Source organism: Paramacrobiotus metropolitanus, unplaced genomic scaffold (assembly GCF_019649055.1).
Source record: "Paramacrobiotus metropolitanus isolate TYO unplaced genomic scaffold, Prichtersi_v1.0 Parri_scaffold0000007, whole genome shotgun sequence".
Lineage (NCBI taxonomy): Eukaryota > Metazoa > Tardigrada > Eutardigrada > Parachela > Macrobiotidae > Paramacrobiotus > Paramacrobiotus metropolitanus.
The window spans coordinates 1,818,805-1,841,851 of NW_026570227.1; the positions used below are offsets into that span (position 1 = coordinate 1,818,805).

Consider the following 23,047-nt stretch of genomic DNA (forward strand, 5'->3'; position numbering starts at 1 on the left):
TTTTTTCAAATTTTAAAATATGAAAAGAATCATAGAACCGTGGTTTGGTGTAAAAACGATCTTCATGCATACGCCATACAGTATGTACGTTTACCACTTTACGTTCGAAATTTGTGTTATAGGAGATTGGTCCATAATCTGGTACACAATACACATGAATGATGAATGTATGTTATTACACATTTTGTAGGAATTTTCTTATAGCCATAACTCCCGAACCACATGTTCAGTAGTTATGGTTTTCGTGCTTATGGTTACTAGTACATGGCTACACAGTGCAAGTACTTACAATTCACGAATTTGGTACCAACTACCATGTACCGGTACCGGCGGTACGTAACTTCCCTTAACACGATCATACTGCGGTACAATCTAATTGCGATCGCAAGAGAGCGCCTCGACACGGAACCAACTTCTCACCAAGCTTTAAAATAAATTTCGAAATGCAGACATTCATTCTACAGTTTAAAAGAATGCCTTTTGTATGACGTTAGAAGAATGCCAACTGTACGCAGTTCCTTCCTCACTCAGTGATGATATTGTACGTGACTACGCGCCAACCGCACAGCGGCCGACTGTCAAGTAGATCGGTAGCGCAGATGCATCATGCAGGTTGCAAGTTGCAACATGAAAGCACGGCAGTTTGCAACTGTTGGTTTGAGGTTGCAAGATTCTTTCAAATTTTTGTTTTTTTCAATACTTTCTCCATTTGTTTAACAGCATCAACTTAAATTTAGGAACAGCCATTTATAAACATCGTGTAGGTCCTTCTAATGTGCTGCAAACAGCTCGGGGAGACTGGAAAGCATCCCTGACACTACTGCGTCATAAAACGCGTTTGCTGACGAAGCTCCCAAACGCGATGACGGAGAACGGTAAACTCTCATTCCCACATTCTTCCCCGTGATCGCTCTGACAAACCTGCGCTTGCAGGCCATTCCGCGGACCCTGTGGCAGAAAGTAGCGATGCCGTCGTGTCGCGGGCCGCTGTCTACGCGCTGCTGGAGCGCGTGCGCAGCGAACTGTCCGAAGCTGAGGAGCCCTTGGGGGATGCGTTGCGGAGTAGTTGTGCGCGCATGAACTGCGCCGCCCTCATGGACGACGACGAGGAGTGGGATCCCCGCAGCGCCCCCAAGGCCTTCGCCTACCAACCGGGTGATGTGGTCGTGGAGGAGACGCCGTTCGCTGCCGTGGTGCATAGTGAGGTGGCCGCGGTGGTTTGCCATCACTGCTGGCGACGGTGAGTCTTGTTTTCATCATTTTTTTCCATTTATTTATTATAATTTTGCCTTGTACTTTGTGTTTTCTAGTTTTTAATTCTTCCTACATTTTTCGCGCATTTATTCGTCGTTTAATATTTTTTTTCGGAATTTTTATGTATTTTGTATTCTCTTTGTGTCTTGATTTGGTTCTATTTTTGTTTTCTGTAATTTTTGCGCATTGTTTTGAGGTTTTTTCGTGCCCACTTATTGCTGGTGTATTTACTGTAATTTGTCTGTGTTTTGCCGTTTATTTTTGCTTTCTGGATTTTTATTTTCCCATATTTTTTAATTTTTTTTTTGTTTTTGCATTTTCCGCATACTCTGTAGTTTTTCCTGGCTCAATTATGATTAATTTTTGTAATGATGTGTTCTGGCTTTTTTTCCAGTTTTTGTTTGTTTTAATTTTTGTTTCTGGCAGTTTTGGCGTAACTGTTAATGGTGGTTATTTATTTCGGTGATTTGTTGGGAATTTTTTAGGAAAATTCTGAGGAAAATAGGAGATATTGAAAAATTCTTTGATAACTGAAATTGATGGTTGAAAAATATTGGTTGCAGGGAGAATGATGCGGGTTTGTTGAAGCGGTGCACGCGGTGCCACTTTGCCCGCTACTGCGGCGAGCAGTGCGCCAAGGCGGCCTGGAAGACGCACAAGCTGGAGTGCGGCCGGCTGGCGGAGTACTGCAAGGACACCGGCCTCCTCCCCGACGGCCTCATTCGCCTGCTCAATCTCGTCCTCATGAAGGTGCAGGCCGGTCAGACCAGCAGTCCCCGCGGGGCCTGCCACCCGCCCACCGAGCGCAGCTTCCATTCCCTCTGCTCACACACCGCCGAGGTTCGTTGAAAGTATATTCTGGGACTGAAACGTTAAGACGCATAGCTCGTCGGACAGGCGAGCGATTTTCTTGAGAGTAACTTGAATTTCTGTGGAAATCAATTTTATACCGAGCATGCTGTTTGTCTCACGAAAACCTGTCGGCTGAAAATTGCAAACGAAGGAAATTCAAGGACTTCGTTTGGCGCAGTTGCAGCCGCCCGGTGCGGCAGTGCATAGTCAATTTATCTGGAAAATTTCTGAATATTCCCATGCGTTTCCTTTTTTGATTTTCGTCACCAGAATTGACTCTCTTAGCGCTACTTCGATAAAAAAATTAAGAATTAGGAGTAAAAAAATTGTAAGTTGAAAATTTGAAAATTAAATAATTAAAAATACCAAGAAATTGTTAAAAAATTCCCAGTTGTAAATCCGTTTTTTGTAAATGTGACGTAAATTGAACAGAAAATAAGCCAGGTGTTGGTGTCCCATTTGACCGACGAGGGTGGCTTTGACAGCGTGTTTTAACAGATCGACAAGGAGCTGAAGTCGTCGGACAAATTCCAGCGCAACATGCTGGAGATTAAACGCTTCCTCGGACCGACGCCCGCCGCGGCGCCACTGGACCCGGCACTGCTAGCGGAGACGTACAGCCGCGTCCTCACCAACACCATCTCCATTCCCGACCGTTTAGGCAACACCCTCGGCCTGGGCCTGTACCTGGGCGTCTCGCAGTTCGACCACAGCTGCCTGCCCAACGCCGTGTATTTCTGTCGCAACGGCGCGCCGAAACTGTGCGTCGTGGCCACCAATCACATTCATTCCGTTAAAGAGGTGCATTTCGCGTTATAAAAACGGTTTTATATACGAACTTAACACGGATAAAATTTTAAAAAATTCCTTTATGTTCTTTTTAATTAGTTTCTAATTTTCTTGATCATGTAAACGCACTTTTGAAATTAATTAGTTTAGCTGGCTGTTATAGTAAAATTTTAAAAAAAATCCTTGTTGAAATTTACCTTGTTTTTGATCAGTTTCTAATTTTCTTTCTCATGTAAAGTCGTTTTTAAAAATAATTATGCAAGCTGGCTGTTATAGCAAAATTTTAAAAAAAATCGCTGTTGAAATTTCACCTTATTTTTAATCAGTTTATAATGTTCTTACTCATGTAGATTTGAAGATTAGATTATTATTTATTTTAAAAAATTATTATTATTATTTGAAATCTTTACTGTTTTTAAAATTTATTCAAATTGCTGTTATAAATTGTGGGTCATTTTTTAATTTTTTGCTGTTTAGGTGCGTATCAGCTACGTGAACCCGATGAAGCCGACGACGGAGCGGCGCGCGGAGCTGAAAGAGTCGTACTATTTCGTGTGCCAGTGCGGCCGGTGTCAGGGCGTGGAGAACGACGGGATGGGCCGGGCGTTGACGTGCAAGAAAGCGGGCTGCGACGGGTACATCCTGCTGGGGAAGGACTGGAAGCCCATGGGGCCCTGTCCGCTCTGCGAGGAGAAGATGGGCGCGCGCGATGTCGGCGTGAAGCAGGGCCAGGAGCTGATGCTGACCGTCGTGGAGTTTATTAAGCAGCACGAGGCCAACTTCACCGGTAAGGCGAAGTTTGATTATTTTGCCCGTCTGTTATTGAAATTCTACTTTTGAAATGATTAGAAATGGAATTGGAAACTTGACAAAATTATTTTTTAACATTTTCACCGAAAATTTCTCGCTTAATAAGCTTTGAATTTTAAAATAAAAAATACTCGTCCGATTCTTCGTGTAATCTTCATTTAAAAAACCCATGGTTTTTCTGCTCAGATTTGTTTAAATACCATTTTATTAACTATCTCAAATTTTTTTGTAGTAGACTAGTATTTTGTATATTTATAAAAATCCTGCTTTTGCACGCGTCCAAAAAGTAAACATTTTTTATCTAAAATTAATTATTGTATAATTATTCTTATATTTATAAGTTTTTTTTAAAATTAAAAATAAGGAGAATTAATTGCATTTTAAATTTTGGAAATTTAGTTTTTATTGTACTGACTCGGCAGGTGAAATCAACGGTAAACGCCCGACCGCCGAGGAAGTGCACATGCTCCTATCGCTCTCGACGGAATGCGGCATCCATTTATTCCGCTTGAACTACTACCGCAGCCGCTTACACATGCTGCTGGCCAACTACTATCTCCTGATCCATCCCGACGCGGAGAAGGCCCTCCCCGTCCTGGACATCCTCGTCGACGTGTACGAATTCTACCTGGGTCCGGTGTCGATGGCGCTCTGCGAGACGCTGATGAAATCGGCCAAAGCGCATCTCAGCCTCGAACAGTGGGCGACAGCGGCGGAAAAAGCCGGGAAAGCGTGGCCGATTATTAAATTACTGTATGCCGAAGGGGATCCTTTCGTGCGGGAGGTGCAGAGTATTTTGGAGATCTGTTTGGAGCGGGGAAAACGGCCGGGGAGGAGGCGTGATCGAGGGTACCGTGCTTCCGTATTTTTTATTTATTTTTCGTTGTAATTGGATTTATTTACTAAGGGATTTTTTTGCTGGTTTCTTTAATCGGTTTTAGTTGTTTGACATGCACAACATTGCAGTACGACATATTTCTCTTTAGATAATGAAATCTGGAAATATACAGTAAATAAAATACACCGGAAAAAAATAAGAACAATTGTCCGTTTAATCATTAATTTATTATGACGGAATAATTGACAATGATAAAAAAATTCACGGCGGTATGAATGATGCAACGTTGAAAAATAGCGAAAGAGTGTAGCTGAAAAATTTAGTCGTAGTTTATTTGTAAAAACACCGAAAGCAGAATACTATATCATAGCTTAAGCAGCTTATTAGCGTAAGCATCGGCGGTTGCAGTTAGGTAGTGATTCGCCGTGTTTGCCGGATTCCTTTGTAAAATAATTGGATTATTTTTTGGAATAGACCATCTCCTCCGGTTGGACATTGGCGTAGTGGTGTACGCGTTCAATCGTCATGGGCGTGTCTGCAAAAAACGTTAACCATTAATATATTATTATTATTAATTATAATTAGTAAATAAGGTTGATATTAAGAATAAATATAATATGTAAATAATTATAATTAAGTCGGGAACGTACCAATGCGGAACCAGTCGTTGGAGTGTCCCTTCTCCTTGAGACTGGCGCCGATGGCGTCGCGCAGCGCAAAGACCACCGAGGCCGACATGCAGAAGGGCGGCTCACCCACAACTGTAAACATTATCGTTTTAGCAGCCGATTAATAAAATTAGAAGCCCCAGGGGCGTACATTTGCCGCGGGTGACCCCCAGGGGGTTGGGGGCGTCGCGCAGCATGGCCACGCGGAAGTCGACGGGGATGTCCTTGTCGGTGGGGGGCTTGTAGCGCCAGGTGCTCGGGCACAGGTTGGCGCCCGTCTTGGCGTCGTAGAGCACCTCCTCCGAGGTGTAGTAGCCCAGCCCCATCAGCACCGAGCCCTCAATCTGGCCCATATCTGAAACGGGAGGTTCACAAGATGCATCAATTATTATTATCATTATTATTATTATTATTATCCCGGCCGCGTACCGACATAAGGAGACTGCGATTCGCCGCAGTCGTACAGGACGTCCATCCGGTTGACCTGGTACTCGCCGGTCAGCGCGTCCACCTCCACTTCCGTGCACACTGCGATATTAACATTTTTGCCGTTAAATTCCATGTGTATATATGCCGGTTGCAGTTATACGCACTGGCTCCGAAGGTGTGGTAGGCCGACGGCGACGGCATGAAGCCGATGGGTGCGGCGCTAAATTAGCAAGGTGTACCGGTCAAAATGAACGTCCTGAAAGGTTGTATCGGCAGCGGAAATTGCACCGGAAGTTGATTGCCCTTACCGGGCGCGAGCCGACAGGTCCATGTTGGACCAGTGGCAGGCCTCCACCAGCTGCCGCCACGGAACGGCGTCGCCCAGCTTCTGCCGCACCGGCGCCATGCGCTCTTTTAGCTGCTTGCAGCAGTCGATGGCCGCCTGCAATGCCGGCATATATTATTATTATTATTACATCAAGAACAGACAACCCGATTAACGGGACTTCAACGTCTGGTCGGGAGAAAAGTTACAGATCAACTTGAACGCAGGAACGAATGTAAAAAAAACCCTCTCCATCAACACTGAGTATCTGCATGTTAACTTTCTGTATGCGCTCAAAGATGTCCCATGTATAAAGAAGGCACGGTACATAAATGTTTACTCTAGAATGTATTTGCCTCGTTGTTGTACTCTGTGCTATGTTATACTGACCAAGCAGCAGATCTCGCTGGTGAAGCTGCCGCCCGTGGGGCCGCAGTTGGCACTGGTCAGCGTCTCCGTCGGCAGGATCTTCACATTCTCCACCTCGATGCCCAGTTCATAGGCCACCGTTTGCGCCACCTATAAAACAATTTCTCTTAATCAAACCTTCAACTTGACTAGCCTAGCATATTTGATGTTCTTCAATGGACAAGGATATAAGGATATATATAAAGATATACATATATATAAAAGCAGTCAATCAGATTAATTGCCGGTGACCTTTGTATTGATGCCCTGGCCGATCTCGATGCCGCCGTGCGACACCGCCACCGAACCATCATCATGGTAGATGGAAACGAAGCAGTTCAGCATGGCGAAGGTGTAACCGCACGGATAGCGCAGCGGCACCACGTTCAGTCCGCGTTTGCGCCAGCGGTGCTCGGCGTTAAACTGCTGCGTCTGCTTCAAGCGCTCGTAGTAGTCGGAGGATTTCAGCAGCTGCTCGGTGATGGTCGGCAGATGGTTGTGTTCGATGGGCTCGTCGGCGATGTTCTTGTCGCCTTCCTGCAGGAAGTTCAGCTGCTTGACGGAGATGGACGGCTGTTTCAAATAGTTGGCGATGTGCTCCAGCATGTACTCCATGAAGTACAGACCCTCAGTGCTTCCTGTTTAATTATGACAGAAAACTCCTTCATTAGTTCCGCATTGTAAATTAGTTGGCTACTCAGCAGGCTAGAGTTTCGTTCGTTATCGGAATTAACCAGACCACCAATGTCGGAATAAAAAAGTGGAAATAATCAAATGTGATCGCTTAGTCAACGTAATATTACTTTTTTAATTGAAAATAATTTTTAAAAATGTTTTTTTATTTAGTTAGACGCTACGTATTTATCGTCGTAAAGGTCACGTACCGGGTGCACGCGTCGCCGTGTTGGGCGGCAGGTTGGTCTTGCAGTTGTACAGCGTAAAGTGCCAGTTTTCCGATTTGTACCCTAGAACAGCACGACGGTGTTATCGTTAAAAAGTACCGGTGAGATTTTGCAGTAATTATACGATTAAATAGTGCACAGTAAATATAAGTACGGTAGTCCTACCGGAATCGCCGAATTCCTTCCACATCATGGTGGGCGCCATGATGTTGAGGGTGCCGGTATTGCAGTAGACTTCGTAACGGACGCTGAGCAGACGACCCTTGTCGTCGAAGCCCACTTCGTATTTGCCGTAGTACGGGAAACGCTTTCCCACGAATTTCGACTGCTCGAACAAGGACGCGTGGATCTTCGCCGGTCTGGTGAATAAATCAGTACTTAATTATATATATAATGCAAGTGACCTTTAAGCCGAACAAAATTTAGTGATCAATCAGTAATAATTAATAAAAATAGTAATAGTTAGTAAATAAATCAGCTGGTAAAATTCGGTCTACCGTTTGAGAATCCAGGCGGCCATGGCCGCCGCAGCCGTGTAGTGGACGTGACGGGCGGCTTTGGCGCCAAAGCCGCCACCGTTGCGCCGGCAGGTCACCCGGATGCTGTCAAAAATTTAATAAAAAATATTGGCAGCCGGTATCCGGAATTAAATAATTAATTTCGGACGAACCAGTTTTTGGGAATTCCCAGGACTTGCGCGACGCCGGCCTGCTCATAGTCCAGCCACTGCGTGCCGGCCTCCACGTCCAGGCCGTCCTCGTTGGGCACTGCCAGCGCCGTCTAGAAAGGTGACACACCGGTCGTTATTATTATTCTATTTTTACATTTTTTTATATTTTTTTCATTTTATTTCTGTATTTTTGATACAGTATTTTGTATTTTTATAACTTTTTATTCTATATTTTTTTCTGTTCACATTTTTGTATCTTTTTGGATTTTAATGGGTTTATATTTTTTTATGATGGCGCGGTCTCACCAGAATGCTGAAACATTTGTTGGAATGTTGAAAAGTCAAAAAAATTAATTTTCAAAATTTTTCTAATTTTTTTAAACAATTATCTTTACAATTAAAGGTCACCCACCATGGTCTCCATGTGGTAGTGCGCCTGCGTCCCCATCTCGAAATCGCCGGAGATTTTGTGCGGCGCACTGGCCAGCCCCGCTTGCGCGTCACCGATCTTAATCTCAATCGGCTCACCGTGGAATGATTTGGCGGCGATGGCGTCGCTGAAGGTCAGGATGGGCTTCTGAATATTGCTGTAGGTGATCTTGACCAGGGCGGCCGCCGCTTCCGCTTGGTCGCGCGTTTCTAAGAGCAGCGCATCGGACTGCCGGTTGTGTGGAGTTTAATTAGAAGGGGAGGCGGTTACCTGCGACGACGAAGGCCACCGGCTGCCCGGCGTAGTCCGAGTGCTTGTCGGTGAGGAACTGCTCGGGCGGGGCGATGGGCGACACCTGCAACGGGTTGTTCACACCGGGAATGTCGGCAGCTAGGAACACCCGCACGACGCCGGCGGCTTTCTACAAAACAGAATTAAATAATTATAATAATTATAATTTATTATAATAATATTAGGTGACTGTTTTTCATGACTGACCACGGCGGCGCTGATGTCGATGTTGTGGATGTCGGCGTTGGCCTGCTCCGTCAAGGCGAAAGCGCAGTGCAGCAATCCGTCCTGCTCGATGTCGCTGATGAACTTGGCCTCGCCGGTGCACTGCGCCATAGCCTCCAGCTTGGGGATGGGCTTGGTCAGCGGCCACTTGTCCTTGTTCGTCTGCCAGTGCTGCGTCCCGTGCGACACCGGCCGGTGGATGTATCCCACGGCGCTGCGGTACCGGCTGTCCGCCAGCTCGCCCACCGCTTCCAACGCGAACTAAACAATCACAAATTACAACATACGGTTGGCACAGCATATTTCTCACTACTATAAACCACAGAAAGTAGAAAACATATATTTAAAGGTCACTAAACATACTATATATAAAGCTATATAATATATTAGTACATGTAAAGGTCACGGAGTATATGTACTTATCTAAACACATATTTATTCGTGATATGTATAAAGGTCACTCGGTATGTGGATCACAATATGCACATCTGTGTTATATGTAAAGGTCACTCAGTATATAACTAAACACATATGCATCTGTGATATATGTAATCACTAAATCTAATATATATAAAGCCATATACAGTATTTTGTAATTTATGTAGAGGTCACTCAGGTTATATATCCATATACATATTCGTCTGTGATATAAGTAAAGGTCACTCAAATTTTAAACTTTTTAGCAACTTTAACCGGCGTCGTTCGATACCTTGTAGAAGAGCGAGAGACTGAGCGCCTGTTTGTACTCCGTCGACGGCTCGGCCGGGTCGTATTCCGGCTGGATTTCCGCTTTGAGAACGCGCAGCGTCTCCTGCAGCACGGCCGGATCGGCCAGGTCCTTCCCATGGTGACCTTTGATGATGCAGCCGTCTTTGCCGGCCAAGAAGGCTTCCGTTTTGTGGGCACGCGCCTGCACAAACAAAAGGTCACGGCGTCTATATATGCGGCATAATTATATGTAATTTTGACTGTCCACGTACAAAGTGCGGTCCGATGCTGCCGTAGACGATGATGGGTTTATCGGCGATGACCACTTTACCGGCCTTGCTGCGGTCCACTTTCACGCGGAAACCGGCATTGACCACGGCGTGGGCGTTCTGTATAGCAAAGTCCATATCAATCATATCATCAAATTTATTGAAAAACTGCAAATAAGTTATTCATATTCAATAAGAATAATTTCATATAAGCCAATAATAATCCACTAATAATAATAGTAAAAACAATTATGAATCATTAGGAGTACTAAATAGTCAATAAATCAAAAAACAATGTACTGTAGGTTTGTAATTTAGTCAACCATCAATAATGAATAAATGAATATAAACTGTTAGTAATCCGCCCATTAATAATTATAATGAATAAAATTTGCTCTTAATAATAAACAGTCATCGAAATAACAGAGCATGCAAGCGCGGACAAACTACTTTGCGTTAAACTTTAAATGAAATTGGTTGCATTATTTTTGTGCATTTGATCGATTTAGTTGATTACCTGATAGCGCGGCATGATCTTGTAAGCCGCGAAGAAATAGTCGCGCGAAGAATACACCGGCAATTCGGCGCCCAGGATGACCTTTCCGGTGAGGTCCTCCTTCATGAAATCCGGGATCGACAGCCGTTTCCCACCGGGACCTGTTTAAAGCAAGCTCACTGTAACTGTTACGGAAATTCCATCTAATTTAACTTGTTTACCCAAAACGATGGTAGCATCGGCGATGGCCAGCGCGATAAAGGTCTCCGACTGGAAATCCGGATGCCGGTGCTTCATGGCCAGGTTGCCGCCCCACGAGCCCGCCTGAGCAAAAAATATAAAGCTGCTTAGAACGATTCTGAAATTTGGGAAAAAGGGAATATTTTAACGTACATTTCGGACGGGCGGTTGCGCCGTGCGACGCAGCAATCCGGCCAATTTGGCTAAATACTGGAAACCCTCGTTTTTGCTCTCCGCATCGAATGTGTTGATGACGTCCGTCAGCGACACGGCGGCTCCCATAAACAGACTTTTTCTGTCCGTATAAATTTCATTTCAATTTATTAACAAACTTTAACACTTATTTTGTGCCTAATAGTATTGCCTATTAATATTCATTTTTTTATGAATTTAATAAATAATTTACCCTTCGGTTTTGTAGAGACTGTGTAGATGCTTGATCCCCTTGAGGTCCACATAGACCCCGTAGGGCGCGTCGTTATAGACGCCCACCCCGGTGCGGCCGACGACGTAATACGGGTTGCGCTTGGCCACTTCCGGCAGCAGTTTGTATAGCTCGTCCAGGGACTTGGGGACTGTGCCACTGCGGCGCGGTCTCGCGCACACTGTCCAGGATCTTCTTGACGTACACCGGCTGCCCGTTGGCCTTGCGGTGGCAGGCGTTGGTGCACAGTTCGCCGTTGGTCAGACACGGCGTGCAGTTGGCCTCCTGTAATGTATTGCAAATAACCTAAGAATAACCTAAGAAACCTAAGAAAATAATATAACCGGGCAACTGTTTTTACCGCATTTCTGTTTCAGTTTATTTATGTGTTTATTTTGTTTATTTACTTCTGCGCGTTTAGTCGGCCGTCAGTAAAAAAAACCAGTGGATAATATTTTCAAAAATACTATCAAAGAAAATTTTATATTGTATATATTAATATAAAAAATATTTCTTATATAAATATTTTTTAATAAAATTAATGTGTATTTCAAAAATTATTCTCAAACTTCCGGTCGACAATTTCCGGTTATATACCTCGACGTCCTTCACGCCGTCCTTCGTGAAGGTCTTAAACGCGTCAAGGATAGGCCGGTAGCCGGTACAGCGGCAGATGTTGCCGCCCAGGGCGGTCTCCACATCCGCCGCGCTGGGTTTCCCATCGGGGTGCTCCTTCAGCAGACTGCCGACCGGTGCGGATATTGATACTACGTCTGGGAATTTTTGGAAAATAGAAAGCAGTTGTGTACCTGTACATGCTCATGACCATCCCCGGGGAGCAGTAGCCGCACTGCGTCCCGTAGTGGTCGGTTAAGCGTTGCTGGATGGGGTGCGGGTGCTTCTGCGTGCCGACGCCCTCCACCGTGGTGATGCTCCAGCCGTCGCACGATAAAATCGGACACAGACACTGTAAAAAAGAATAATTAAGCGTTTATTAACACCACCGGTTGTATATATGAAAAATACATTTTATGGTTACGGACCGAGTTGATGGCGCGCGAGACGGTCTGACCGGAAGTGGAGTGGGCGTCCGGGTAGGTGGCCGTCACCACGCAGGCGCCTACGTATATATAACGTCACATCAGTAAGAATAATAATAATGATAATAATAATAATAACAAATGGGGAAAAATCGTACCGCATCCGCCTTCGCGGCAGAAGACCTTGGTGCCGCCCAACTGCAGATAACTGCGCAGGTACTCGTTCAGCGTCACTTCCGACAGCGCCCGCGGCACTACGGTAATCAATCGCAATAAATAATAAATCATAATTATCACGTCTAACTGCACACCATAATTAATGACCGCTGCCGTAAATGTACATAGTAATAATAACATCATTAGCTACAAAATTATTACAAGCGAATTAATTCGACAATTAATTACGACACCGTTAATCGGGTCAATACTGGAGGTACCTTGGTAGCGGGTGCCGTTAATGGTGACGCTGATATCGTCATCCTTGGCGAAATGTCCCATTCTTCCCGGTTGGCTTTCCACAAATTGTCACAAACAATTCAGGAAAGAAAATAATTACGCTTGTATACGATAGGAAATCTATAAAGCTTGGAGGAAATTAATGTATGAACGCATATATTCCTGTTCGTTAGTTCCCACTAAAGAAAAATTGTCTTCGATCGGTTAGTCGCCGTCTGACAGCTGCTCCTGATGCAGCACTTTCTCCGTTTCCCTTCCGCTGAACAAATGTTTGCCCGTGCACTGCCAATACCCAACACAAACAGCCCACAACCGGTTCCAGCGCTAACGTGCAGTCCGCTGTGTATAGCAGCGTATCGTGCTGTTTCCGGCGGTACTGCATCTGTACATGAATATGCCACATGACACGCCGAACGCCGAACAAAGCGTGTTGATGCGGCTTATCGCGGCGGCAGTCGACGGAAAAGACGTCCCACCGGCGACCCTGGACCGGATTACATTCACCCATTACAACAGCACTAGCTGTATTATCGATTTTTCCATTGCCAACACAAACACTCGTTTGCTAATTATCGCCGGAATTATATTATCGCCGCTCGGCGCATAAGCATTCGTATGTAAAACAGTCAATTCTTTAATAAACACGAATACGAGTTGTTATACGTGTACAATACACAAATGTTACGCGTGGGAAAGCTGGACGCATTCATTTATACGTACATTATTGATTTATATTAATCGTACAAGATTGACCGACTTGTTGTGTTTAAAATACAGCAACTGTTATCGTCTCGCAGCACTGTTTAAACACAACATGATGACGCTGGCAAACGCCATGTTGCCTTTTCGCGATCCAGTTTCGCATTTAAGCCAGCCGGGCTCCTCACCCATTTAAACTTTGAGAATAAATTTACAAAACATGGCAATCGGGGAATCGGTGCCCTTTATTTATGCATTACATACGAATACAATTACGGTGTAAAATACAGGAATTAACAAAACGATGACCTTTAATACATTTTGATATATACGGCGCAAAGCACAGGATCTAACAAAATGAAGACCTTTTTATTTTTATATATATACGGTGTAAAAGACAAATAACCAAAGGATGACCTTTTATTTTTATATATACGGTGTAAAAGACAGAAATAACATGACGATGACCTCTTTATTTATATATATTTACGGCGCAAAATACAGGATCTAACAAAATGATGACCTTTTTAATTACATATATATACGGCCGTGCAAAAGATCGACAGGAATAACAAAATGATGGCCTTTATTTCTCGCTGTCCTCATATTGGTCGCACATCCCGTCCTCGTCCGCATCGGTACAATCATCATCATCGTCCGGATCCACGTTGACGTTGATGTTAATGGGACTGCCGGTCGGGGCGGGCGCGTAGTTATAAGCGGGCGTGGCGCCGTAATAACTCCCGTATCCGTCGTACGGATAGTAGTTGTCGTAGCCGCCGTAATAGGACGGCAGCCCGCCGTATCCGTACAGGTAGGACGGGGAGTAGTAGGCGGGACGCCGGGTGTGATAGCGGTGGCGCCGGTGCCGGCGGCCGTAGAAGCCGCGGTAACGGTGCCCGCGCCGGTACCGTCCGAAACCGTAGCCGCGCAGACCGCCGCGGTAGCTGCTGCGGTAGCGCGAGCCGCTTCGCAGCCGGGAGGAGCCGCGCCGGATACTGCGACTGTCCGCCCCGGGTCGGGAGGAGGAAGGCCAACAGGAAGATACCGGTGACCAGCCACAGTAGCTGCGCAATTAATGTAACCGCAATTACGTACAAAAATAAACGCAAATAAGGAACAAATTACATGCGAATGAAAAAGTAAAATAAATATGGAAAGAACGAATAAGAATATATAAATAAATAAATGAAAAGAATATATACAGTATACAATACATAAATAAAAATATTTATTCCTTTATTTTAAACTTGTACAAGCAAATGCCATTTACACTTAAACTCAAATATCGAATAGCTAGAACAAGTAAAACAACTCTTCAAGCTCTTTTGAACAACCAACAGTTCCGAGGACAGAAGCGGCATTTCCACGCTGAATTTCAACACTAATACGCTGCCACAAAAAATCGGTAGCGCGCACTTCTCCTGTTTGATCTTTTATGCGTCGGCCAACTTCATTTATGAACTGACGGGTACTGGCGCCGCAACTTCCCATAGTCTCCAAGGACACCGGTTGGAAAAAAATAACGATCAGTCAATTCCTCGTAATTGCGCCTCTTTCGTTCTTCCGCGTCTTCTGCTGCCGAACCCGCTGTTTCTGATGAGCCGGCGATGTACGATATAGCAAATGTGTCGCACACCGTCACATCCCAAATCAAAGGAAGACCGTTCTTCCAAGGAAAAGAGACAAACCGTCTGGGCGCTTCCCATTTGACCTGCACAGTCCAGGAGGCTCCAAAATAGTCGGGACTTTTGCCGATCCCAAGCTGCGCTGAATAAGGCTGTTCAGGCTTGCGTGACGCCTGAATCTCCCCTGACTTTTTAAACATGACAAACCATGCAAACCTTGGGCGTCAACTGTTTCACCGCATCGACACTTGTGCTGCTTACAAATCGGAGCTCCCATACGTAAAGCGACTGCGACTCGTAGTCCAGTATCGTCTAAAAGCGTGCCAAATAAAAATTATATGAAAAATGAAAGTATATCAATAAAAGAAATTATACAAATGAAATAAACATATAATAATAAATACGGTGCTGGTCGCTAAAACCCAGCCGTGACCTTTTTCTTAACCTTATATATACTATTATATTTGAAAATTATTCATATTTATATTTGCACCCAACACTAATGTGCGCTCACCAGTTTGTAGATATTCATTGCAGCCGAGGAAATTTCAAAATGGACGACAACTAACAAGAACGACAGGATTTGTACATAAACCAGAAATTATTTTTGCAGCGGTACAACGCACGCGCGGTGAACTTTGCGGCAATTCGACGAAATGTGCCGGATATACAGACTCTTGCGCGTCACGTATTATTTCTTTATTTGTAGCTGCGAAAATCGCATCCGTTTGGCGCCGGTGTCCGCCGAGAATGCAGTGATATCTGCCGGACAGGATGCAGTTGCGACCAGTGCTCAGTATTCGAGCAGTTTTTGCAATCCACTACACGTGCACGGTGACTGCGCAGTTTAATTTGTCTGCGTTTACATAGAATAGTGTTTTTCTGCTACAGGCAGTTTTATTCCTCTGCGTACATATTATACGTATAATTTTGAATTTCTCTCTATATTTTTATTAATTTACCTTCAGCGGCGGAAATGAAGCTTCTAGGATTGGTAAGCCGGTTCAGACAGAACGAATTAATAGTAGAACAAGTATTATATTTTTTTTATTATTATACTTATTTGTTATATTAATTTTGTTATCATTTTATTAATCTACTTTTATTAACTGATCCATCAACTACTATTTATTTAATATTATTATTAATTTCATTGAATAATTTAGTGGGCGCTGGTGACCCTGGGATTCCTGCTCGTTGCCCTGCTGAGCGCTTCTGTGGACGCACGGCGTGTCCGCAAGATCTGCCGGCGACACCACGGCCCCCGCCACTGCCGGCGCTTCATCATCGTCCGCGGCCACGGACACGGCCACCACCACGGTCATGGCCACGGGCATGGCCAGCGCAACCGCCAACCCGTGGAGATCATCGAGGAAAACGAGAGCCCCGCCCCGGCCGCGGCGGCGGCCCCCGCCGGCGGGACCACCGACCAACCGGAAGTCGAGGAGTCCACCGACAGCCCCGACGCCCCGGAGGCGGGCGCTGCGCCCACCGAGGGAGACGGGGACTCCGCCGGGGCGGACGATAAGGGCGACGCGGCGGGCGGTGATGATAAGGGCGGGAAGAAGGGCAAGGGGGCCAAGAAGGGCGGCAGGGGCAAGGGGAAATCCAAGGGCGGGGATGCGGATAAGGGCGGGCAGTCGGACGAGGAGGCCGATCTGGACGACCAGCGCGACTGAATACTACTGTGACCTTTCCAGTTATATAGAAGATATTACATGTGCGTTTTTCCCTGTTGAACTGACGTTACTGGGCGGTGTCAACTTGGCCGTTTTAATTATGACCGACATCTTTAATGCTTAGAACGTCAGTCACGAGATCTGTGCATTAGTGAGGATTTTTGCCGCCTCGGGAGTTTCACTGTGCAACTATGACGCGTCATTAATTTTCGCATTTTTATTCGGCCATAAAAGAGTGAGCTGGCATTTGTATGGAAAGTTGAGTAAAATTTAGTAATTTACGTAATTATTTTGTAGAAGCTAATGAGAAGACAGGGGACCCAACAATGCCGGTTATTCCGTGTCCGCTTTGTTGCTTGTCCAGCAAAAATTGCGCACAAAACCACAAATACACAGACATGAGTGACATAACCGGCTTCTGTCGGATCCGCTTGACCATTACGCAGCGATTTTTCTTTTCCATTTAGCTAACCGTAAGTGCCACCACAAACCGGCAGGTCATTATTTTTTCGCTGAGGTTAATCGCGAGTCGTCGATTTAGCTTTGGTTTCGTGTAGTACAGATTTTTTTATATACCGAGTGTTTCGTATTCCTACTGATATAGTAACGCCGGCAGGATGAAAGCTTTCAATCTGGTAAGGCAATCATTTTAGCTATGCATTTCTTGCTGATTTTTCTTATATACCAGATAACCAGACCATTTTAATTGTGGAGTATTAAATAAAATTATTATTGTGATGTCTTAAATATATTGCATTAGAAAAACTATTAATGTATATAAATATACGTAAATAAGACTGAGTAAAATAAATTATACTAAGCTAGTTTTATAAGAAAAATCTGGCTCAGATAAATAGAACAACTGTTTGTTGTTATAGTTATTTTTGTTGTCGGTAGCATTGCTGCTACTAGCCTTGTTAGCCGGCGTGGAGGGCGCACGCCGCGGGTCGGTGGGGCGCAGTCGCGGCCGACTGCGCTCCGTCCGCCGCCGGGTGGTGGGCGGGGCGCGGAGGGTCATTCGACGGCGAGTGCGGCGCCCCATTCGCCGGCGCCCCGTCGTGGACATCGACGAGCCGGACATCATCGAACCGGAAGTGATCGAGGAGCCGGAGCTCGTCGAGGAAGTGGAGGACCAGGTGGCCGCCGACCCCGTCGCCGACGACGACGACCGGGAGGAGGACGCCGTGTACGGCGACAACGGGATCCGGGTGCGGCGCGTGCGCAACCAACTGCAGCGTTTTGCCTTCTCCTCATAAAACCACGATGTGTGTTCGTCTAGTTGTCAGATTCGAGCGTTGTTAATGAGATTGTTATTTGTATATTAAAGCGGATGAATGTTGTCTAATACTTTGTATATAAGATCTCGTACATCGGTTTATTATGGGCGAGAATTAATAAAACAATAATCCACAAGGCGCTACATTAAAGGTAGGAATAAAACGGGAGGTGCTTCGTTTTAACGCATACTGCGCAAATAAATGCTTCTCTGTTCGAAGCCGGTGCTGGCGATTTTATACGCGATATTCTGTTCCTGTTGCACACTGTTTGTTGAATTTATTATTCAATTTTTTAATTTTTTTTCGCGGACCGGCTGTCGCTTTCCGCTTTGTCATCCTACGAGTACATTAACCTTGTATATACAGAACAACGCTGAGTCCTTAAGTAAAAGCAGGCATTACTGGAACTGCAGGCGGACCAGGCGGTGGTCGCTGACCAGTTTGGCCTGCGCCGGCGTTAAACTGAATTTCTGCGGGAAATTCGGCGCCTCCACGGAGCCGGGTACGAGCGTGGAGTTGAAGACGTTGCCGATGTTGACCGCTCTGCAGACAGTTAGTTTATTATTATTACATCAAGAGCAGACAAGCGGGAATTGTGGAGACAGCCACTGACCGGTCGTAGGTGCAGTGCGTCGTCATGGAGGTGGTGTCGGTGCCGGTGGGGACCAGCCAGGCGAAGCGCGCCTGCGTCCACAGCGGGATGCGCGGCCAGTCGCGGGCGCGCACGTACTGGCAGTCGCCGTTGTAGTCCCCCAGGATCATCACGTTCTACACGACCCATGTTTAACTTGTGAATCATTTTAAGCGGCTTTAACATTTCATGGATGCGTACCGAGGTCCGGTAGGTCTGCGCCGCCCAGTCGAAAGCCGCCACGAGACTGCTGATCTCCTCCACGGCGCGGGCTAAATAACGGTAACTAAATCAACACGATTATCGGGCGTGAAAAGGTCACGAATGGCTAACGATTTTGGATGCTTTTTCAATGTTAAAAATTTAATCAATTTAATGAGTGTAAACCTACGCAGGCGACGTATTGATATACGTACTGGTCAACGCCGAATAAAACAGTTGATAAAGAGAAGTCATTTTCCTTACTGGGCACGGTGTGGACGGTCCCGATGACGAAGCTGCGCAGAGCGCCGCGAAGCAGCCGTAACTGCTTGCCTTGCGCTTTCGCTGTAAAATTCGTGAAATAAGGCTGCCGGTGGAAGAGACGCTGCGCCGGATCGGGGGCGTCCGGGAAGACCGCGGAGACGCCGGCAGTCAGCAGATCATCCCTACCATCGCAACACTCAGTTGAATAATAATGAAAAAATTCTATAAACAAATTAATTCCTCATCTCTAGAACGACAAAAAAAGAGAAAAAATTAAAAAACAGAACTAAGCAAAAAATTTTCTAACAGCATGGTAAGATATCTCCAGTAAAATGAGTCCGGCTACTGTAGTTGGATAATAATAATAAAATTGAAAACGCACCGATGATCGTGCGTATCGTACCGGTAAAGAAAGAGATACTGCTCCAGATTACGGATGCCCAAGCGCGGACTGACGATGGCCGAGAACGGATTGCCGGTGCGCTTCTGCAGCTCCATCCGCAGCCGTTCCGCCACGCTGCCGGTCTTATCGTCCAGCTCCTGGATGACGGCCAGGTGGCAGTCGCGCAGTTGCTGATTACACAATTAATTCTTATTAAAATCACCCTGCAATACTTTTTATTATAATTATTTTTTTCCTGATCTAATCGCAGACCTACGTCGACAATGATGTCCAGACGGGTGACGTTCTTCCCGGCGACAATCAGCGGATCCGGCACGGAGAATTTATTCGGTCCGAAGCGGAAGATATTCCACGTGCAGATGGTCAACGTGTCCAGCGTCACCGGCGTCGGCCGGACTGCCGGTGGTTGGACAAATTCCGGGGGATCGGGTTTACGACGGAATAATTTGCTGATGGAGCGGCCGATGTAGGAGAAAAAGGAGGGCGCCGTCGTCACCGTCTCGGGCGCCGAGACGCGCTCGTAATCCCGCTTGCTGATCAGCAGCGGGGCGATGGCGCTGCCGGGCTGCAGGTGGAGCAGCAAGGTTAACAGGAAGCTAACCGGGATGTGGGGATGCATGGCGTGCCGGTAACAAGAGGGATTACGGGATCAGGAGATGCAAACAGCAATCCACATCATGCTGGGTGCGTTAATTTGATGAAATAACGCGCACCGGCATTCTCACCCATTTAAAGTTTGAGAATAGGTTAAGGACGGTTCGAACCCAAGGCTTTACCGGCAGAGATTGCGTTCCCCGGGTGTCAGCTATCCTGAGGGAAACTTCGGAAGGAACCAGCTACTAGATGACTTGATACTGTAATCTATTGAATTAACATGACAGTGCTTTCGTCAGCCCAAAAGAATGCTGATTGCCCACTGATCACAGCAGCGGCCAGGAATGCTAACTGTCCCGGCGTTGCTGTCTGCAGCCGTGCCGTTGGGGGGTGGCTAATCAGCTATCAGCGCGGCCATCTGACGCTCTGACACGAGACTGACACAAAGTCAACCCGGACGCAAATGAGGCGCTGACGGAAAATTAGAACATGCTGCGAGAAATAACACTGCTTGCTTTCTTCGTCGATATCAGCGCAAGTCGACGGATAGGAAAATATTTTTTCCTCTGACTGACTAATCCTAAGGACAAACAAGTGAGACAACGTATCGGCAGTCTACACGTATGATTCAACACAACAAAATTTATTACCGATTATAAAACAGTTTTACGACGCTTCGTAGAATATCAAATAGGTACTCGTACCACGGTAAATACAGTGAACCTACGAAGATTACGTAAATTACGAGCTACGTATTTTTCCAGTCAGCATGAAAGCGGCAGTTATACCTGGTATTCTGCAGCACTAAAATTAATAAGTAATTATTTTCGAGTAGCATGCTTTATTACGATCGACCATAGTAACGATAATGCGGTGAAAGGCGGTAGAATTAAATGCCATTTATCTGACACATCACAGAAATTGAGGACAAATTTCCAATTTACGTTACGTTTTCGGTAGACTAATAATTAATTTTGTCAAAAATACCATGCGTAACAAACAATTAACGACTAACAACAATACTGAATAAAACGCGAGGACACAGGTCAAATTCATCCGTCAGCCGGCTGTTATAAGAATACATCCATCCTTCACCTGGTTTTCGCCTTCATTTTCCGGTGCGCTTTATCCCGGCTGCGAATGCAGTGGCTCTTGATTAAGTGCTGCGACAGACGCGAGGGAAAAAAGTTCTTCAACAGCCAATTCTACAACGAAAACCAAAGGGTAAACAACCGAAAATTGTTATTAAAATGGCTAGAGGGATTGGAAATCTGTCAGCCACTGTTCTACGCCACTCTCTGCGTACCGTCTGTAAGTATACTTCGACTGTAATATTCTGCCGGTCAATCATTGTCACATCGTCAAAATAGTATCAGAATTTAGGAACATATCCGCAAAATATTACTCGGCAATTGTATCATAACGGACACAGAGAATAACCACTTTAATAGGATCTGAAAACTGCTTAAAGGCACATGTTTCCCCACGCAACGGCTTGTGACTGACCTGCAGCGCGTGCGCCGGATGGCCGTGGGTGCGCGTGAAGAAGCCCACGGTATTCAAGCAGGCGCGCGCGTACAGTTTGGCATCCAGCACCAGAAAACTCAGTCGGGCGTTGTTGGTCATGTTGGTGGAGACGATCCACGGCAGCACCGACTACACAACGCACAGCGTATACTAAAGGAAAACTATGGAAGAAACAAGAAGACGCACCTGGAAAATGAGACCGCGGTCGGCGTACTCCTGCTGCAGGGCGCGCGACAAAAAGTCGTTGTAGGCCTTGGTGGCGCTGTACACCGACAGCAGCGGGATGGGGATGTCGCCGCACGCCGACGACAGACTGATCACCGCGCCGCTCCGCCGCGCCAACATCCCCGGCAGCACGATGCTCGTCATCTGCAATAATCAGCGCTTTTAGTAAGGACTACGGTTGCACAATTCGACGCGGATCCATTTTAACGGTTCAGCGGAACATAGCAGTAAAAAAATATTTATACTAACGTGCGTCTGCGAGAGAACGTTGCAGTTGATCATGGCGTTGAGGAATTCCGTCCCGCCCGGCAGATCGGCGAGGAATTCCGGATTGGGATACGTCACTCCCACGTTGTTCACTGCAATCAACATACGCCATTAATTGTTAGAAAACTGCGATGAAAATTAATTTTGATTCAGTTTTAATTATTTTTAAATTTTTATCAGGTTTAGAATTAATTCATCGTGATTTTTAAATTAATTTTGCGAAGCCTGGCAATTTGGAAACCAATTATAGAACCTTCCGCAGGAACCGGAAGTCCGATTTGCGACTCTCCATAGTTTTCCTAACTCACCCAAAACTCCGATTTCCAGTCCGTCCAGCTCCCGTTTGATGTGCTCATACACTCCCTCGACATGACTGAAGTTCGCCACGATGATCTTGGTCTTCACTCCATGCACCGATTCTGTCCCAACACGAAAAACGTCAACCAGTGGCAAGTTAAACGCGCCAAACACCTCACCGATCTCCTTGGCGACTTTCTGCAGTTTCTCCTCACTCCGACTGATCAGGATGATGTTGCAGCCCCGCCGCGCCAGCTAAGACACAGCACAATCAACCGTCAACGCGTTGCAAGAGAAAGCAAGCTGCAGGATTTAGCCTCACGTCAAATGCGTAAGCTTTCCCGATTCCGTCCGTCGCTCCCGTGATCACTGTAAAACACGCAGTCTGACTGATAAAAATTCCAACGAAAATTCAACGCCTGCGCAGGATGCATTGCTGCATAGTGCAATGGACGCAGGCACGTACCAGCCCATTCTCCCAATTTTGCAAAAGGCACCGTGAAGCCCAGCGGCTCGGCTAGGATGTAGACGAAGAGATTCTTCCCGATCCAGTACAGCATTTCCAGCAGCAAGACAACCGCGGTTAGCGTTCCGACGCCTGTTATCAGTTGCCAGCAACTTCCCGCCGCGTCCATTTCTTCCAGAGAAAACGCTAAAAAATTATAAAGAAAACCTTAACAATCCTTCTGTAAGCCAAAAAACCAGAACGGGAAGGAATTTAGAAACTGGAAGATATTTTTGCAGAAATTATCTTGTTCTGTCTTTTTGAAAAAATTCGTTCCAACCTTATAATTCCATTTCCACATATGCTCGGAGATTCCATTACCAAAT

General features: G+C 45.8%; 5 protein-coding genes across 6 annotated transcripts; 2 read left to right on the plus strand and 3 right to left on the minus strand.

The window, feature by feature from the left end:
* The first annotated feature begins 661 nt into the window (after nucleotides 1-661).
* On the plus strand, nucleotides 662-4,715 carry LOC129582226 (uncharacterized). Its single transcript, XM_055473692.1, has 6 exons — nucleotides 662-875; nucleotides 934-1,240; nucleotides 1,818-2,094; nucleotides 2,605-2,907; nucleotides 3,373-3,682; nucleotides 4,128-4,715. Exons 1-6 carry the CDS (start codon nucleotides 863-865, stop codon nucleotides 4,592-4,594), a joined length of 1,677 nt encoding a protein of 558 aa, XP_055329667.1. The 5' UTR covers nucleotides 662-862; the 3' UTR covers nucleotides 4,595-4,715.
* On the minus strand, nucleotides 4,676-12,912 carry LOC129582465 (uncharacterized). Its single transcript, XM_055473979.1, has 27 exons — nucleotides 12,506-12,912; nucleotides 12,227-12,322; nucleotides 12,072-12,148; nucleotides 11,838-11,995; nucleotides 11,626-11,770; nucleotides 11,097-11,313; nucleotides 10,956-10,968; nucleotides 10,758-10,899; nucleotides 10,586-10,688; nucleotides 10,386-10,525; nucleotides 9,872-9,988; nucleotides 9,601-9,801; nucleotides 8,874-9,152; nucleotides 8,646-8,796; nucleotides 8,358-8,584; nucleotides 7,946-8,055; nucleotides 7,773-7,877; nucleotides 7,441-7,634; nucleotides 7,258-7,338; nucleotides 6,626-7,011; nucleotides 6,356-6,484; nucleotides 5,949-6,082; nucleotides 5,805-5,860; nucleotides 5,641-5,739; nucleotides 5,363-5,566; nucleotides 5,194-5,304; nucleotides 4,676-5,078 (listed from the first exon to the last, which is right to left on the minus strand). The coding sequence occupies exons 1-27, from the start codon at nucleotides 12,564-12,566 to the stop codon at nucleotides 5,002-5,004; spliced, it is 3,813 nt and encodes a 1,270-aa protein (XP_055329954.1). The 5' UTR covers nucleotides 12,567-12,912; the 3' UTR covers nucleotides 4,676-5,001.
* Nucleotides 12,913-15,720: 2,808 nt separating this feature from the next.
* Nucleotides 15,721-16,530, plus strand: LOC129582467 (30S ribosomal protein S5-like). Its single transcript, XM_055473980.1, has 2 exons — nucleotides 15,721-15,845; nucleotides 16,018-16,530. Exons 1-2 carry the CDS (start codon nucleotides 15,828-15,830, stop codon nucleotides 16,528-16,530), a joined length of 531 nt encoding a protein of 176 aa, XP_055329955.1. The 5' UTR covers nucleotides 15,721-15,827.
* Nucleotides 16,531-18,025: 1,495 nt separating this feature from the next.
* Nucleotides 18,026-20,435, minus strand: LOC129582228 (deoxyribonuclease-1-like). Of its 2 annotated transcripts, XM_055473694.1 has the most exons (7): nucleotides 19,563-20,435; nucleotides 19,307-19,476; nucleotides 18,904-19,085; nucleotides 18,640-18,710; nucleotides 18,421-18,575; nucleotides 18,210-18,350; nucleotides 18,026-18,144 (listed from the first exon to the last, which is right to left on the minus strand). In XM_055473694.1, exons 1-7 carry the CDS (start codon nucleotides 19,923-19,925, stop codon nucleotides 18,042-18,044), a joined length of 1,185 nt encoding a protein of 394 aa, XP_055329669.1. In that variant the 5' UTR covers nucleotides 19,926-20,435; the 3' UTR covers nucleotides 18,026-18,041. The 2 variants fall into 2 exon arrangements, with proteins under 2 accessions (XP_055329669.1, XP_055329670.1); XM_055473695.1 differs by having other exon boundaries at nucleotides 18,070-18,350; nucleotides 19,563-20,433.
* Nucleotides 20,436-20,779: 344 nt separating this feature from the next.
* LOC129582229 (very-long-chain 3-oxoacyl-CoA reductase-B-like) lies at nucleotides 20,780-22,964 on the minus strand. Its single transcript, XM_055473696.1, has 8 exons — nucleotides 22,683-22,964; nucleotides 22,539-22,585; nucleotides 22,396-22,471; nucleotides 22,228-22,338; nucleotides 21,902-22,011; nucleotides 21,614-21,796; nucleotides 21,407-21,556; nucleotides 20,780-21,105 (listed from the first exon to the last, which is right to left on the minus strand). The coding sequence occupies exons 1-8, from the start codon at nucleotides 22,849-22,851 to the stop codon at nucleotides 20,992-20,994; spliced, it is 960 nt and encodes a 319-aa protein (XP_055329671.1). The 5' UTR covers nucleotides 22,852-22,964; the 3' UTR covers nucleotides 20,780-20,991.
* Between the last annotated feature and the right edge of the window lie 83 nt (nucleotides 22,965-23,047).